General features: G+C 42.5%; 1 protein-coding gene across 6 annotated transcripts in view; it reads left to right on the top strand.

The window, feature by feature from the left end:
- The window catches only part of DMD (dystrophin), a 3,186,583-nt gene that overhangs the window by 1,100,868 nt on the left and 2,067,032 nt on the right, over positions 1-18,683 (top strand). For all 6 annotated transcript variants that reach the window (XM_044284724.1, XM_044284721.1, XM_044284723.1 and 3 more), the window contains one exon: positions 7,090-7,269. In XM_044284724.1, coding sequence (XP_044140659.1) covers positions 7,090-7,269 — 180 coding nt within the window. The remainder of the gene's footprint in view (positions 1-7,089; positions 7,270-18,683) is intronic.

Raw genomic sequence — 18,683 nt, 5'->3', positions numbered from 1 at the left:
CACCAGACTTGGTTGAATGGCTCACTCAGCCTTCCACTTCTGCACCCTCCTCATCCTCTCTATCTGCACCCTCTTCACTCTCTGCTGTGTGCACCCCCAAAGACACCACCACCAACACCTCCACCACCATATCCCCTCCACTCGAGTCAGAGGAATTATTTTCCGATCCACTCCAAGACATTTCCGATGCGCAGCCATTCTTGGCATCGGATCAGGAAGAGGAGGTAGCAATGGCCACCACCCAGTAGTCTGACAACAGTATCCAGATCAGCCCAAGGAGGTTAGTCCCCGCTGTTGCTGCTTACTCAGAGATCTCTAATGTTAGTGGTGGGGAAGGTGACGATGATGACGTGTCGATGGACATCACGTGGGTGACCACAAGAAAGGAAGTGGAGGGGAGTTCAGAGGGAGAGACGGAGCAGCAGATAGAGAGGAGAAGCAGGCAGAACTTACATTGCACAGGAGGCAAAAAGCAGACTGCAAATGTATCAGGAGCGAGCCAACTACCATGCACGGTCATATCTGGTGCTCCCAGGATGCCGGCACATGGCTCCGCAGTGCGGGCTTTTTTTAATGTGTCCGCTGCTGACAATAGTGTTGCCATCTGCAGCCTTTGCTTTCAACGCATAAGTCGCGGTAAGCAAACACTCACCTTGGGACGACTGCCTTAAGAAGGCACCTGGCCTCCCATCACCGAGCAACGCCGTCAGAACCCACAAAACCACACGTCCTGCCTCTTCTCCTTCTCCTCTCTCCTCCCAATTGTCCTCCACTCCACCTTCCACCGTGCCATCCTCGCATTTATCTGGCAAAAGGCAGGCTTCCGTGGCCCAAATGTTCGAGCATAAAAAGATGGTGATGCCGGATAACCCTCTTGCCCAACGGCTGACCGCTGGCTTGTCGGAACTGCTAGCTCACCAACTACTGCCATATAAACTGGTGGACTCGGAGGCCTTTAGAAAATTTGCGGCCATTGGAACACAGCAATGGAAGGTCCCTGGAAGGAAATATTTCTCCCAGTAGGGCATCACAGAGCTATATGGCCACGTTCAATGGCAAGTGAATGTATCTCTGGCACACCGTGTCGGTGCCAAGATATATCTGATCACAGACAGGTGGTCTAGCAAATACGGGCAGGTAAGGTACATAACTTTTACTGCCCACTGGGTAAACCTTCTCACGGCCGTCAAGCATGAAACCTGTGGCACCCGTGTAGATTTGGTGTTACTCCCACGGATTGCATGCAGGCCTGCCTCTTCTTCTCCTCCTCCTACTCCATCCTCCCTCTCCTCCTTGGCTGACTCCTCCTTTTCTGCTGCTACTGTCTCTTCTGCTGAGCCCCCAAGATCCCCAGAACCTATTTGAGGTGCCAGGTGAGATGTTGCCATGCTGTGCTGCGTCTGTTGTGCCTGGAAGCCAAGAGCCACACCGATCCTGCACTCCTTTCAGCTTTGCGGTCACAGGCAGATCAGTGGCTAACCCCGCTCAATTTGACAGTTGGTAAAGTGATGTGTGACATTGGTGCCAATCTGCTGAGCGCGCTAAAACAGGGCAAAATGACACACGTGCCGTGCATGGCACACATCCTGAACTTAGTCATGCAGCGATTCGTTGCCAAATACCCCGGGGCCCAGGACGTCTTGCGGCAGGCCAGGAAAATCTCTGGCCATTTCAGAAAATCTTACACGGCCATGGCTCGCCTTGCTGACATTCAGCGGCGACACAACCTGCCCATCAGATGTCTGATTTGTGACTGCCCGACACAATGGAACTCCACCTTGTATATGCTTGATAGGCTGCTCCAGCAAAAACGTGCAGTTAACGACTACCTGTACGAACTCTGCTGTAGGACAGGTTCTGGGGAGCTTGTTTTTTTTCCACCACACCAGTGGCTGCTCATGCGCGACGCATGCATACTTCTGCGGCCATTTGATTAGATCACCAAACTGGTCAGTCGCAGCCAGGGCGTCCCCAGTGACATAGTACCTTACTCCTTCTTTCTGCAGCGTGCATTGCGTTGTGTCATTGATCAAGCCGTCGAGGAGCAGAAGCTTAAAGAAAAGGAAGTCGCAATGCTGGATGAATTCCCAGGGGGGCTACTACATCTGAGACAAGTCAATAACAGGAGTCTGAAGAGGAGACAGAGGAGGATGTTGCCGGGACGGAGGAGGAGCCAGAAGAGCATGCCTTAAATGTTTCTGGGATCCCTGGTGTTGTCCGTGGATGGAGGGAGGAGAACGAGGTTGACATTATCCTGGGTGATGAGCAGGAGCCAGGCCACTCCACCGCTTCCAGTTTAGTGCAAATGGGGGCCTTCATGCACCAGTGTTTTAAGAAGGATCCCCGTATAAAAATCATAAAGGGCAAGGACCAGTACTGGGTGGCAATGTACTTAGACCCCCGGTACAAACATAAAATGGCGGAAATGTTACCACCATCACAGAGGGCTGTCAGAATGCAGTACTTCCAGGCCTTGCTTCGAGAAATGCTGCATTCTGCTTTTGCGGAAGCTGGCAGAGGAATTTCTTGAACTCCTTGAAGCTGCCTTTGGGGTGCTCGGTCCCAGATGGCGGCGGTCAGTAGCAGGCGGAGTCTCTTGGCGGCGGGTGTTCTGCTTTTGCCCACTGCTCCCTCTTTTGCTACGCTGTTGGCTCGGTCTCACCACTGCCTCTTCCTCCGAACTGTGAAAGTCAGTGGCACGACCTTCATTCCATGTGGGGTCTAGGACCTCATCGTCCCCTGCATCGTCTTCCACCCAGTCTTGATCCCTGACCTCCTGTTCAGTCTGCACACTGCAGAAAGACGCAGCAGTTGGCACATGTGTTTCATCATCAGAGACGTGCTGAGGTGGTATTCCCATGTCCTCATCATGAGGAAACATAAGTGGTTGTGCGTCAGTGCATTCTATGTCTTTCACCGCTGGGGAAGGTCTAGGTGGATGCCCTTGGGAAACCCTGCCAGCAGAGTCTTCAAACAGCATAAGAGACTGCTGCATAACTTGAGGCTCATACAGACAGTTTCCCTGGTATGCATGGGGGCGATGTGACAGACTGATGGGCTTGGTTTTCAGGCGCCATCTGTGCGCTTTCTGCAGAAGACTGGGTGGGAGATAATGTGAACGTGCTGGATCCACTGTCGGCTACCCAATTGACTAATGCCTGTACCTACTCAGGCCTTACCATCCTTAGAACGGCATTGGGCCCCGCCAAATATCGCTGTAAATTCTGGCGGCTACTGGGACCTGAGGTAGTTGGTACACTAGGACGTGTGGCTGTGGCAGAACGGCCACGTCCTCTCCCAGCACCAGAGGGTCCACTAACACCACCACGACCATGTCCGCGTCCGCGTCCTTTACTAGATGTTTTCCTCATTGTTATCGTTCACCACAACAACAAAAATATTATTTGGCCCAATGTATTGAATTCAAATTCAGGCCTTTTTTTAAAGACACCTAGACTGGGATATACACAGTAGCGTGTGTGAAGTTATTGAGAATGACCCTATCAGCACCTTGAATCTAATATTCCCTTTTAGGGATAAATTTAAAGTAGGCCTGATACAGCAGAAACCACTAATTTAGAGAATTGCTAAATTGGGAATTGTATTTCAACCCAGAACAAAAACTGTGCTTTGACGGACACTAAATAACTTGCCCAGCCACAGCAATAACCACAGATTTAGCTGACTACAAATTTGAGGCCTATTATTTAGGCGCTGGGTGACAGGTATACGTTTACAGGCAGAATTAGACTGGTATATGCACAGTAGCGTGTGTGTGAAGTTATTGAGAATGACCCTATCAGCACCATGAATCTAATATTCCCTTTTAGGGATAAATTTAAAGTAGGCCTGATACAGCAGAAACCACTAATTTAGAGAATTGCTAAATTGGGAATTGTATTTCAACCCAGAACAAAAACTGTGCTTTGACGGACACTAAATAACTTGCCCAGCCACAGCAATAACCACAGATTTAGCTGACTACAAATTTGAGGCCTATTATTTAGGCGCTGGGTGACAGGTATACGTTTACAGACAGAATTAGACTGGGATATGCACAGTAGCGTGTGTGTGAAATTATTGAGAATGACCCTATCAGCACCTTGAATCTAACATTCCCTTTTAGGGATAAATTTACAGTAGGCCTGATACAGCAGAAACCACTAATTTAGAGAATTGCTAAATTGGGAATTGTATTTCAACCCAGAAAAAAAACTGTGCTTTGACGGACACTAAATAACTCGCCCAGCCACTGCAATAACCACAGATTTAGCAGACTACAAATTTGAGGCCTATTATTTAGGCGCTGGGTGACAGGTATACGTTTATGGACAGAATTAGACTGGGATATGGCCAAAAAATAACCACACTATTGATGGTTAAATGCACTTAGTGTGACAGCTTGACCAACCACACTATTGAGGGTTAAATGCACTTGGTGACAGGCTCAGCTTGCCCCTGATGTCGTATATGGCCAAAAAATAACCAGACTATTGATGGTTAAATGCACTTGGTGTGACAGCTTGACCCTGATGTAGGATTTAGCCAAAAAACAACCGCACTATTGAGGGTTAAATGCACTTGGTGACAGGCTCAGCTTGCCCCTGATGTCGTATATGGCCAAAAAATAACCAGACTATTGATGGTTAAATGCACTTGGTGTGACAGCTTGACCCTGATGTAGGATTTAGCCAAAAAACAACCGCACTATTGAGGGTTAAATGCACTTGGTGACAGGCTCAGCTTGCCCCTGATGTAGTATATGGCCATAAAAATAACCAGACTATTGATGGTTAAATGCACTTGGTGTGACAGCTTGACCCTGATGTAGGATTTAGCCAAAAATCAACCGCACTATTGAGGGTTAAATGCACTTGGTGACAGGCTCAGCTTGCCCCTGATGTAGTATATGGCCAAAAAATAACCAGACTATTGATGGTTAAATGCACTTGGTGTGGCAGCTTGACCCTGATGTAGGATTTAGCCAAAAAACAACCACACTACTGAGGGTTAAATGCACTTGTTGGCAGCTTGTGCTGGCGCACCACAAGACACAAAATGGCCGCCGATCACCCCAGAAAAAAGTGACTGAAAAACGCTCTGGGCAGCCTAAAAACAGTGAGCAATTGAATAGCAGCAGTTCAATCATCCACAGCTGCAGATCGATCTCTGAATGAAGTCTTTTGGAGGAGTTAATCACTGCCTAACCTCACCCTAATGTCGCAGCTGCAACCTCTCCCTATACTGATCAGAGCAGAGTGATGGGCGGCGCTATGTGACTCCAGCTTAAATAGAGGCTGGGTCACATGCTGCACTGGCCAATCACAGCCATGCCAATAGTAGGCATGGCTGTGACGGCCTCTTGGGGCAAGTAGTATGACGCTTGTTGATTGGCTGCTTTGCAGCCTTTCAAGAAGCGCCAAGAAAGCGACGAACACCGAACCCGAACCTGGACTTTTACGAAAATGTCCAGGTTCGGGTCTGTGTCACGGACACCCCAAAATTCGGTACGAACCCGAACTATACAGTTCGGGTTCGCTCATCCCTATTTATAAACTCTTCAAAAGAAACAATAATATTAATTTAAGAAAAACAGTAAGTTTTCCTTAGCTGTCTTATTTTATTCTTTTTCAGCACTACTAACTATAGAAGATCTTCAAAGTAAATCTCCAATTGTTCCCACCATGCAGTTTCTGATTTCTTGGAAGATGAATTTCAAAATATATTTTAATATGTCTCGGTTTCTCATACAGAGCTCCAAATCCCATTGATAGACAAAGATTAAAGGGGTTCTACACCTTTTTATTACTGATGATCTATCCAAAGGATAAATCATAAACATCTGATCTGCAGAGGTCCGACAACCGAGACCTCTGCTGATCAACTTTTTGAGAAGTCCCAGAAAAGAAGATGGAGGCAGCATGTCCGGTATAAAAAATCCCTTTAATGGGAACCGCCAAGTGAACAGACGTGCAACAAGTTGTGACGTTTCGGCTGATTCACAGCCTTTATCAAACACAATGTGAATTCTAAAAGTATCTTTTTGAGAAGGCAGCAATGCCTTCTGTAGCGCTGAAGCCTAATCGCTGTTTCTCGCAGGTCCAGTGACATCACCATTATTATCACTGGCCTGGGCGTGGCTCAACCCCGTTCACTAACTGGTGAAGGAGTCAGTCAGCATATTATGCTTTAAACCTGTATATGGATGGTTTCAGAAAATGATAATGCATTGCTTGAAAAAAATGGTTGAATAATGGTTGAATATTCAACTTAAAATGGTTCCCTTCATGGTTGTCTCACTTTAGAAAGTGTAATTTATCATGTAGAGAAAGTTAATGCAAGGCACTTACTAATATATAGTTATTATCCATATTACTTCCTTTTCTGGCTTAATTCAGTTTTCCATCACATTATAAGCTGTTTGTTTCCATGGTTACAACCACCCTGCAATCCAGCAGCAGTGGTTGTGCTTGCACACTATAGGAAAAAGCACCAGCCTATGTGAGCTCCCGCAGTCCCGGCTACCAGAGAAGCCAGCACTTTCCTATAGCATGCAAGCATGGCCACTGCTGCTGGATTGCAGGGTGGTCGTTACCATGAAAACGATCACAGTATAATGTGATAGAAAAATGAATCCAGCCAGCAAAGGCGATATGGCAATATTGATAATATGGATAATACCAATACATTGGTAAAAGCCTTGTATTAACTTCCTCCACATAATAAATATTATTTGCTGAAGTGACACAACCCCTTTTAAATTCAATTAACTGAATTTAAAGTAGTGTCTAACCAGATATACTTGATCCTCCTAATTTTCCTCTTATTCTAGCAAGTATGAGATGAGCTGTTGTTTTCACAGTTGTCTATATACGTTTCAGATGCTGCAAATGATGAAGCTCCACTGTACAATAAGCTGCTAAATCAACTAAAAAATTCTAGGCAGGATTGCTTGCCTAACATCAATGAAATTAGCATTCCCCCCCCCCCCCCCCCCCCCGCTATTTTGGAATAAAATATTTTTAAGCTTAAACATAAAGTATTAAAATAATTAAACTTATGTTATAATAATGAAATCTTTTTTGACAGATCTTGAAAGGAGAAATAGAAATTAAAAAGAAGTCAATGGAAACACTGTACTCTCTAAGTCAGGATCTCCTTTACGCTTTGAAAAATACAGCAGTATCTCAGAAACATGATGCAAGGTTAGACGACTTTGCTAAGAGGTGGGATAATCTTGTACAGAAGCTGGAGAACAGTAACAGACAGGTTTGTATATTTTTGTATGTATAGTAGTTGATTTAGATAGTTTGCAGAAATCTGATCACATTTTTTCAATCTATTTATACTTTACATTTATTTAGATCTATTATATTATTATTCAGTTTTCATCTTTCAATTATTTGCTTCCATCTTATTCTATAAGAACAAAATAAATGTTTTTAGAGCTTTTGTAAAATGCATATTGCACTATCTATATTATGAATATTAAAACCCTATCACAGTGGTATTCTGATGGATTATACTCTATTTGTGTGATTTTATAGGGATCTTGGTTCAGAAGAACCATGGTAGGCCCTTGAAAATATTAGAAGGCTGAATTTGTGTATGCAGATTCACCCTGAAAATGGAGAGGACCAAGTGGTGGTTTTCCTTGATATAGTCAACACTTTTTAATGTATCAAGTTGAAATTTCTTCAAGCAGTTTTGATTAAGTTGAGTTTTGGGAGAACATTCTGTAGTTGGGTTCAGTTACTTTTTGATGGGGCTAGTGCTTGAATTACTATCAAGGGAGTTGCCTCTGAGTTTTTCCAGTTATTCTATGTAACAATGCCAGGCTGTTCTTTGTTGCCACTTTTGTTTGCTCTTGTGATGGACCCACTGGAAGTCTATTTGCACTTGGGGAAAATGGCATTGCTGCAAAATGTAGAATAGGCCTATCATAAGGTATATGTAGTTGTATACATGTTTGAAAGATTTTGGGGTAAAAGTGCCTTGGAAAATATATCCTCTTTTGACTCAAGACCAGGTGATCTCTCCTTCCTTTGTTGGGTTATATTCATCTGAATCTTTTTCCTATTTTAGAATCTGCTAGAAATAAGCTGAGAGGGTGGAGGGGTCTTCTGATCTTAATCAAGAAAAGAGCTATGGTTCTAAAGATGATTAATCTTTCCCAGCTCCTTTTTCCACTTAACACCCCTATTTTGATCCCAGATTTTATATCTATGTTATTAGAGGGTATCCTATATGATTTCTTATTGGTAAGATAGAAGACAAGTTTAAAACATGAGGGGGTGGTGATTTTAGAGAGTATTTTTGGGTGGCAGAGTTTCAGCATCTAGCTGGGCGGAGGGCGGGATTTATAAAAATATTTATGTAACTGTTTGGAAATCAGTCAGGTCTCCTGTTATAATATTTACTCTTTTTTAGATGGAGGGCTTATTACTGAGCCCTTTGGTGGAGATTTATCAAAACTGAGGTAAAAAAAAAACTGGATAAGCTGCCCATATGAACCAATACAATTCCACCTTTTATTTTTCAGAGGTACTGTGGAAAATTAAAGGAGGAATCAGATTTTTTTGCCATGGGAAACTAAGCCAGTATTCCTTTACACCACTTTTGACAAATCATCCCCTTTAAATTGTATCCAACATTCTATATGATATAGCAAGTGTAGGATTATACAAAGAAGTGATGTTTTTTTTTTTCTATTTAGATTGCACTATATTTTTACAACTATTTATTTTTTGTGTTTAAATGATTGAGAAATTAAACACATGTTTGCACAGTTAAGAGGCAATTTATTTTTTATTTTTATATAGCTAAATATTATTACCACTATGTCCATGTGAAATAAAAGAGGTTTGGATTGGAGTGCTCTGGTATATTTGAGCACTTAGTGAAGTGTGGGACTATCAGGGGACATTGTCTAAACTGCATAGAATTTTGATTTACTTTAAGCAATGGGATGCACAAATTGATATTTTTCTTTAAACACATTGGGGAAGATTTATCAAAACTGGTGCCAAGGAAAACTGGCTTAGTTACCCCTAGCAACAAATCAGATTCCAACTTTCATTTTACAGTGCTTTATTTTTTTAAATAAATTGAAAGGGGCAAGATGATTGTTATGGGCAACTGAGCCAATTGTCATTTGTGCCAGATTTGATAAGTCTCACCCACTGAGTATTAATATGCACCAATTTGCTCAGCTATACACACTGCATATGATCTACTATGTTCATAACATGCTGTCATGATCAGACATATTTTCACAGAAAAATGCCTGAGATTCGCCAATAGGGGAGCAGATATGATTCATATGCGTTGGCACTGCCCAAAACTGGTTCCCTACTGGGAAGACATAAACCATATTCTACAAGATATTTTCCAGATACAGTATTCATGTGACAAACCACTGGGATGTCTGACATTACATATAACTTTTATTCAAACCAGTAATAAGAAAAATAGCAATAGACAAAAAATGAATGGTGCAGCAGGGGTCATGTAAAGATAAGATAGCAACAAGAACATAGAGCTTCACTATTTCTTATAGATCTCTCTAGCAGCTGTAATAGTGAAACAGAGCACTCATTTGGTTCACAGACTGTAATAAATGCCAGATCACCAGTAGCTTGATTTATACAAAGCTTTGCTATTATTACCCTCTCTGCACTAGTTATTTAATGGAAATACAAACTATAATCTACTCCTGTGAATTCCCTCATGGTTTATCATTCATTTGTATATATTCTTCTTGCCATTTTAGTTTTCTGATGAACTGTAGTGATGAGCGGCAGGGGCAATATTCAAATTTGCAATATTTCACAAATATTTGGTAGAATATTTGTCATATATTTGTGAATTTGTCTGTTTTATGTAGCCATATGAACACACAATAAACATTATAGTTTGGATATAATATTCCTTCATGAAGAGATGTTTAGATAAAACCTAAAGGAGAAGAACGTGATTTTCTGAAAGGCACTAACAGAGGATAAATAAATACTACTATTAGTATTTTACTACTAAGGCTCTTTATTTTTTTATTTAATCTTTAAAAGACAGATTTGAACACTTAATGGATGTCATAAATTAGATTTGTGTTGTGCTCAGTTTTTCATTTTGCACAGGAATATTGTAGGAGGAGCAATTTCTACAGCCATAAATGAGACCTTAGGCCACTTTGGTGGGCCCCCTTTGGAGAGTAGGTCTGTAAGGGAATAAAGTCTGTAAGGGAATCTGTCACTATGATCTTGGACTATTATCTGCAGTAATATGTACATCAGTAGGTTTACTTTCTATTTTTGGACTCCTTATTTCAGTACTACTTATGTACTACTTTTGTACTACTTATGTTTTATTACTGATACTAGTCTAAAATTATACAGATTTTTTTATTCATAATGGCAATATAATGCTCTGTACTATACCTAAAAAACACTAAAAACTGTGTGGGCAAAACTTGCATCATTTTTGATGATGAGGTATGTATTACAATTTCAAATTTATAATTTCTTTCCTATGTGAATGGGATTTTGGAAAAACCTATTCACATTTATATTTACTTTTTACTTGCAAAAACATGCAATATGCTAATAAACCTTTACCTCTGTCATCACACATTGCTCTTATAAAACTTAATAATCACCATTTCCACAAAGTAGTGGCAAATGAAGTCAAAACTTGCAGATTTCCAGCTAGAATCCCACATACAGTTTTTCAGCCAACAGTAAATGCAAAATGAAGGAAAAGTATAATAAAAATAATTGATTTATCTCCTTTGTTTTGGAACAACTTTCGAGTTTGGCTCACAAAACTACATCAAAACTTGACAAAACTATATGATTTCAACATTTACAAAAGAGTTTTTTAAGCGCCAGATACCTCTTTGTTGCTGGCACTGGAACAGTACAAAAGTTTGATCATACTGGCCGTGTGCAGTGATGTCATCACTTTGGCGGGGTTTTATCAATCAAGACAGGAGCGGGTGGCATCTCTGTTATAAAGTGGATAAGGTGAGTATAATTTTTTTAATTTTAGTCACCATTTTACCATTTTAGGAAAAATGTATGCATTACCACTAAGTACGATGAAATTTGGCTTATCCACTTCGGATACATTGATTCGCTCAACAGTATTTGTAACAAATCAAATTTCTTGATGAAATTCGGCGAAGCTGCCTAATCAAATTTTCCAATACTTTGCTCATCTCTAGTGACAAACATTGTGAAGTGACTAGAGGGGAGGCATGGTAGGCATAACTGGATTGCAAGAGTTAGAATAGTAAAAAGGCACTGCTGTGACTGCTAGGGTAAAGGGACAGACACAAAATGACTAGAAGGTTAGCGGCGAATCAGGGCTCCACGTGGGAGAGGGAGCGTGAGAAAGAGAGACCACATCCAAGGGAGATCAATGGATGAAATTTAATTGTGATTGAGCGTAAATGTGGGAGAAGCTATTAAAACGGAAGAATTGAAGCAAAGGAGGGGGAGCGCTGCAATTACCCACTCCCGACTCAGGGAGGCAGTGATGATAAATACCAATACAGGACTCTTAAGATGCCCTGTTATTGGAATGATTAATAAAAAAAATATAGGGAATGACACTGGGGTATTTGGGATTTGGAAACGTTAACTGTTGACCCTAGATAACTTCTGCATGATCGCATGTCCCCATGATGTCCACGATCCATTTGGATATCTTCTCTTTCAACTTTCGATGTTCTTTTCTGAGCCTACCATGTTGACTACGGTTATTGGCGAATCAGGGTTCCACGCCAGAGAGAGAGCATGAGAAAGGGACACCACATCCAAGGGAGGTCAATGGCTGCAATGTGATCGAGCTGAAATGTGGGACAAATTATTAAAGCATAAAGATAAAAAAAATTAAAGGGCCAATTAAAGATGAATTTAATTCCCTGTCACCTATGCAGAGCAGGGGTTTTTCATTGCCAGAAATGGGTTAATGTCACCCACCAATGGAACAGATGATTTTAAAAAAATGTTGGTCCCTTTCACCTATGCAGAGAAGGGGTTTATTCACGGCAAAAATTGTAGAATGTCACCCAAGAATGTAACTGAAAAATGTATGATTTTTTTTTTACCTGTCTACTAGATATAGCAATGGTATATCACACCCAAAAATTGGTGAATTTCACCCGAATATGTAACAGACAAATTAGTGAAATGTTACCTGTCTACTAGATAAAGCAGGATTATAACACACAAAAATTGGTGAATTACACCCCAATATGTAACAGACAAATTAGTGAAATGTTACCTGTCTACTAGGTAGAGCAGGGGTATATCACAACGAAAAATTTGTGAATTTCAACAGAAAATGTAACAAACAAATTATTGAAATGTTTTTACCTGTCTACTAGGTACAGCTGGGGTTTATCACACCCAAAAAGTGATGAATTCCACCCGAATATATAAAAGACAAATTAGTGAAATGTTACCTGTCTACTAGGTAGAGCAGGGGTATACCACACCCAAAAACAGACAAATTAGTGAAATGACATAAAATAAAATAAAATAGGTACAACGTACAAATAAAAAAAATTAACTTGATTTATGAGGTGGAGGCCCATATGGAGTAGGAGTTTGAGGAGGCGGTGGACGTAGCGGTGTAGGTGAAAGCCACGGTGGATGACGACGAGGTAGCCAACACTGGTTTTTGGTTTAAATTTATTTTTTTATTTTTTATTAGGGTACACTTAAAAAAAACAACAATGAGCAATTGCGCTGTAGTATAACAATGGCTGGTTAAGGCCGGTATACATGTCTATTCTGCACAAGGTACGGACAAATCCTGTGGGATCTATGCCTGGTTTATTTTAATGAACGTGAGCTTGTCCACATTGGACAAGCTTTTCCACATTTAGGCCATGCTACCCTGCCTTCTGAGGTGCTGGTGGTGCCCCAGCTGTGTTGGTGGCCTCTTCCTCCTCCTCTGCCTTTGCCTTGTGCTTCCACAGTGCCCCCGCTGTCAGGTGGGAATGCCACCAGCAGTGCGTCTACCAGCGTGCGCTTGTACTTGCTCATCTTACAATCACACTCCAGTGATGGAATTAAGGACAGTACGTTGTCCTTGTAATGGGGATCCAGCAGCGTGGCCTCCCAGTAATCAGCACAAGTTAGAATGTGGGCAACTTGGCAGTCAGTGCAGAGACACTGCAGCATGTAATCGCTCATGTGTGCCAGGCTGCCCAGAGGCAACGAAAAGCTGTCCTCTGTGGGAGGTGTATCATCTGTGTCTTCTTTATTCCCCCAGCCATGCACCAGTGATGGCAATGAGCTGGTTTGGGTGCCACCTTGCTCTGAACACGGTTCCTCCTTCTCCATCTCCTCCTCCTCATCCTCCACCTCGTCATCCTCCAGAACTGTGCCCTGGCTGGACAATTGTGTACCTGGCTTTTGTGGGTGAAGGAGCCCACCCTCAGAGCCACTTGTTAATGACTGGCCGGAAACCCTATGAAATGATCCCTCTTCCTCCTCCTCTTGTGCCACATCCTCTTCCATCATCGCCAGCCGCGTTTTTTCAAGGAGGCACAGAAGTGGGATAGTAACGATGAGATTGGCGTTATCGGCACTGGCCATGTTGGTGGCGTACTCGAAACAGCGCAACAAGGAACACAGGTCTTACATGGAGGCCCAGTCATTGGTGGTGAAGTGGTGCTGTTCCACAGCGTGACTCACCCGTGCGTGCTGCAGCTGAAACTCTACTATCGCCTGCTGGCCAGCATGTGCAAGGTAGAGTTCCACCTTGTGGGCACATCGCATATGAGGCGGTAAGCCAGAAGGCCAAAGTTACGCTGCAGCACTGACAGGCAAGCAGCAGCAGGGTGAGAACACCGAAAGCGGCCCACACTTTATGCAGCAGCTCTGACATATCGGGGTAATTTTTAAGGAACCTCTGCACCACCAAATACAGCAAATGCGTCATGCAAGGGATGTACGTCAAACCGGCTAGTGCCAGAGCTGCTACGAGATTTTGCCTATTATCGCACACCACCAGTCCGGGCTTGAGGCTCACTGGCGCCAACCACTCATCGGTCTGTTGTTCAAGGCCCGTCCACAGCTCCTGCGCCGTGTGGGGTTTGTCCCCCAAACTGATAAGTTTTAAAACTGCCTGCTGTCGTTTACCCCTGGCTGTGCTGAAGTTGGTGGTGAAGGTGTTACGTTGACGGGATGAGGAGCCGGTAGAGGATGAGGAAGCGGAGTAGGAGGAGGAAGCAACAGGAGGCAAACTGAAGCACCCTGCAATCATCAGTGGTGGAAGGACATGCGCCAAACTGCTATCCGCCTCAGGCCCAACTGCCACTGCATCTACCCAGTGTGCTGTTATGGAGATATAACGTCCCTGACCGTGCTTACTGGTCCACGTATCGGTAGTTAGGTGGACCTTGCCACAGATGACTTTGCGCAGTGCACACCTGATTTTGTCCCCCACTTGGTTGTGCAGGGAAGGGATGGCATGCCTGGAAAAGTAGTGGCGGCTGGGCACGACATACTGTGGGATAGCCACCACCATAAGGCTTTTAAAACGCTTCGTCTCCACCAGACAGAATGACAGCATTTTAAAGGACAGTAATTTTTAAATGCTGGCATTCAGGGCCAGTGTTCGCAGGTGAGTAGTGGGGTACTTCCTCTTCCACTCCAGAGTTTGGGAGATGGAGAGCTGAACGCTTCCGTGGGACATTGTGGAGATGCTTGGTGACCCAGGTGGTGGTGTTGCTGGCAGATCCTCTGTTTGCAGGGTGGCAGGTGGCACTGTCACTCCAGAGGTGGATGAAGAGGGCGAGACTGCAGCAGAAGAGAAAGCAGGAGGAGTCAGAGACCTTTCTTGTTTTTTTAGGTATCTACTCCTCTTCAGCTCGTGCTTTGCACTTAGATACCTGGTCATGCAGGTTGTGCTCAGGTTGACAACATTTATGCCTCGCTCCAGGCTCTAATTGCACAGCGTGCAAACCACTCGTGTCTTGTCGTCAGCGCATTGTCTGAAGAACTGCCACGCAAGGGAACTTCTTGGAGCTGGATTTGGTGTGCTTGGTCCCTTGCTGCGGTGGGCAGTAGCAGGCGTACTGTCTAGGGGACGGCCGCTCCGCTTTTGCACCCTGCTCCCTCTTCTGCTGTGCTGGTGGCTCTTGTGCGACCACCGCATCTTCCTCTGAACTACACAGGTCACTCGCATGACCTTGATTCCATGTGGGGTCGAGGACCTCATCGTCCTCCACATCATCTTCCACCCATTCTTCACCCCTGCCTTCCTTGTCGGTTTGCACACTTTCGAAAGCCACAGCAGTTGGCACATGTGTTTTGTCATCATCCGAGACGTGCTGCGGTGGTCCTTCCATGTATTCATCTTGAAACATAAGTGGTTGGGCATCAGTGCACTCAATATCTTCCACTTCTGGGGCAGGGCTAGGTGGATGTCCCTGGGAAACCCTGCTAGCAAAGTCATCAAAAGCAGGAGAGACTGCTGCATGACTTGGGGCTCAGACTGCTTGGCTGATTTGCAAGGGGGTGAAAGACTGATGGACATCGGCTGCAGGTGCCAACTCTGATCTTTCAGCTGGAGACTAGGTTTGGAGACAATGTAAAGGAACCGGAGGCACTGTCCGCAACCCAATCTACTATCGCCTGTACTTGTTCTGGCCTTACCATTCATAGAGCTGCATTAGGCCTGACCAAATACAGCTGAAGGTTCTGTCGCCTACTCGCACCTAAGGAAGGTGTTTCACTTGTGCGTGTAGCTGTAAATGGGTGTTCTTTTAAACCCAGAAAATTATAGAAGTATTTGAAGCTTGTTTTTAACAACCATAGATGCAGCAAAGGCTGCAATATTAAGTACTTTGCCCCAAAATAGATGTTTTTATAATAAAAGAATATGACAGCAGTATATAACGCTTGAATTTCACAAATACAGATGCAGCAAGGGCTGTAAAATTAAGTATTTTGCCCAAAAAGGGTGTTTTTTGCAACCCTAAAAATTAAAGCTGTATTTCTAGCTTAAATTGCACACTGACTAATGCAGCAGAGGCCCCAGATGGAGGGTATTTCCAAAAATTGGTGTGTTTTAAAACCCAGAAAATGATTGAAATATTTCAAACTTGTTTTTAACAATCAAAGACGCAGCAAGTGCTGTAAAATTGAGTTTTTTGCCCAAAAAGGGTGTTTTTTAAAACCCAGAAAATTATAGCTGTATTTCTGGCTTAATTTGTATACTTACTAATGCAGAAGGGGCCCAAGATGGAGGGTATTGACAAAAATGGGTGTTTTTTAAAACTAAGAAAATTAAAGAAGTATTTCAAGCTTGTGTTTAACAATCACAGATGCAGCAAAGGCTGCAATATTAAGTACTCTGCCCCAAAAGGGGTGGGTTTTTTTACTAACAGAATATAACAGCAGTATATAATTCTTGAATTTCACACTGACAGATGCAGCAAGGGCTGTAAATTTCTGTATTTTGAGTATTATTTAGAATAAAGGTGTAGGACCTAACAATCTGTATGCAATATGTTGTGCATTTAATTATAGGCTAAACATTTGAATATTTAGTTTTTAATATACAGTATCTCACAAAATTGACTACACCCCTCTCATTTTTGTAAATATTTTATTATATCTTTTTATGGAGATATATATTTTACTGAAAATATTACACTTTGATACAGTGAAAGTAGTCTATCTACAGCTTGTATAACAGTCTAAATTTGCTGTGCCCTCAAAATAACATAACAAACAGCCATTAATGTCTAAACTGCTGTCAACAAAAGTGAGTACACCCCTAAGTGAAAATGGCCAAATTGTGCCCATGGTGTCAATATTTTTTGTGGCCGCCATTATTTTCCAGCACTGCCTTAAATCTCTTGGGCATGGAGTTCACTAGGGCTTCACAAATTGCCACTGGAATCCTCTTCCACCTGGTGGATGTTAGAGACCATGTACTCCTCTGCCTTCTGTTTGAGGATGCTCCAAGGATGCTCAGTAGGGTTTAGGTTTGGAGACATGCTTGGCCAGTCCAGCACCTTTACCCTAGCAGTGTGTTTGGGGTCGTTATCATTTTGGAATACTCCCCTGCGGCCCAGTTTCCAAAGGGAGGGAATCGTATAAAATGTGCACGTTCTCTCATCAAAAGCCCAACCTGGGTTTTGCCTCCGCTTCATCAGGAGCACCTGTGGACTCATCCAGATTGCTTCTTTTTCAAGTTAATGTGGGCGTTACCACGACCTCGATTCACATGATTATAACATAGCAAAATTCCTCATTCCCCATATCAGTTATACATTTCTAATACAAACATATTCACATATATAATAACACATAATGCATTAGAAAAAATTGTTTTTTGTTTGATCTCACGGTACATGTTGGCATTCATGGTTCCCTCAATGAACTGTAGCTCCCCACAGCCAGCAGCACTCATGCAGCTCCAAATCATGATGCTCCCACCACCATACTTGACTGTAAGCAAGACACACTTGTCTTTGCAATCCTCACCTAGTTTCCGCCACACATGTTAAACACCATTTGAACCAAATAAGTTTATCTTGGTTTCATAAGACCACAGGACATGGTTCCAGTAATCCATAGCCTTAGTCTGCTTGTCTTCAGCAATCTTTAGAAGAGCCTTCCTTCTGGTATGACAGCCATGCAGACCAATTTGATGCAGTGTGGCGTATGGTATGAGCACTGACAGTCTGACCCCTACCTCTTTAACCTCTGCAGCAATTCTGGCAGCACTCATACGTCTATGACACTGAGCAAGTGCACTTAACTTCTTTGATCGACGATGGCTAATTGGGCACAATTTAGCCATTTTCACCTAGGGGTGTACTCACTTTTGTCACCAGTGGTTTAGACATTAATGTTATGTTATTTTGAGGGCACACCAAATTTACACTTTTATACAAGCTATACACTGCCTACTTTACATTTTAGCAAAGTATCATGTACTGTATTCAGTGTTGTCCCATGAAAAGATATAATCAAATATTTACAAAAATGTGAAGGGTGTACTCACTTTTGTGAGATACCGTAGTAATTTCCAAAGGAGAAAATTGCAATGTAAACTGGAATATGCATATTATGCTGAAAACACATGGTTCTGTTTTTATTAAGAAGCTCCTACACATAACAAGGTGTCTGATATTTTCACTTCCTATGCACTATGCTGTTGATTTATCCTTTTAGTGCAATAAAAAAAAGACTGGGAAGTAAGATTATTGAATCATGTCTCTTTACATAGTAATAGCTTCTTAAATTGCTTACCACAAGCCCTTGTATTTCTCTTTTTGAACAATGTATTTGTAGAAATTTGTCTCAAATGTCACTTCAGGATTTCATTAAAAAGGCAATTTCTGATAAAATGTTTCCATTCACTAACGTGTTACTTAGCCCACTGTCACTCTCACAATTAATTATACCCCACATTACATTCAGTTTATTGCATTCTGTGAAGCAGTACTTTTGTGCTATATTATGCTGAAATACGGTAAGAGTAGTTTAATGTTGTGGAAAACCTTGATGTGCCTAGTTACGTATACCAATGTTTTGTTTGCCATTAAATATATTCTAAAGAGAATATACAAAAAACAGTAAAGTAAATTTGAAAACAGTGTTTGTCCATCAAGATAAGAATGGGTGAACATGCATCAGCTATGTCTGCCCACT

The sequence above is a fragment of the Bufo gargarizans genome, chromosome 3 (assembly GCF_014858855.1).
Source record: "Bufo gargarizans isolate SCDJY-AF-19 chromosome 3, ASM1485885v1, whole genome shotgun sequence".
Classification (NCBI taxonomy): domain Eukaryota; kingdom Metazoa; phylum Chordata; class Amphibia; order Anura; family Bufonidae; genus Bufo; species Bufo gargarizans.
The sequence above is the reverse complement of the archived record's forward strand: the minus strand, read 5'-3'. Positions and strand labels throughout refer to the sequence as shown.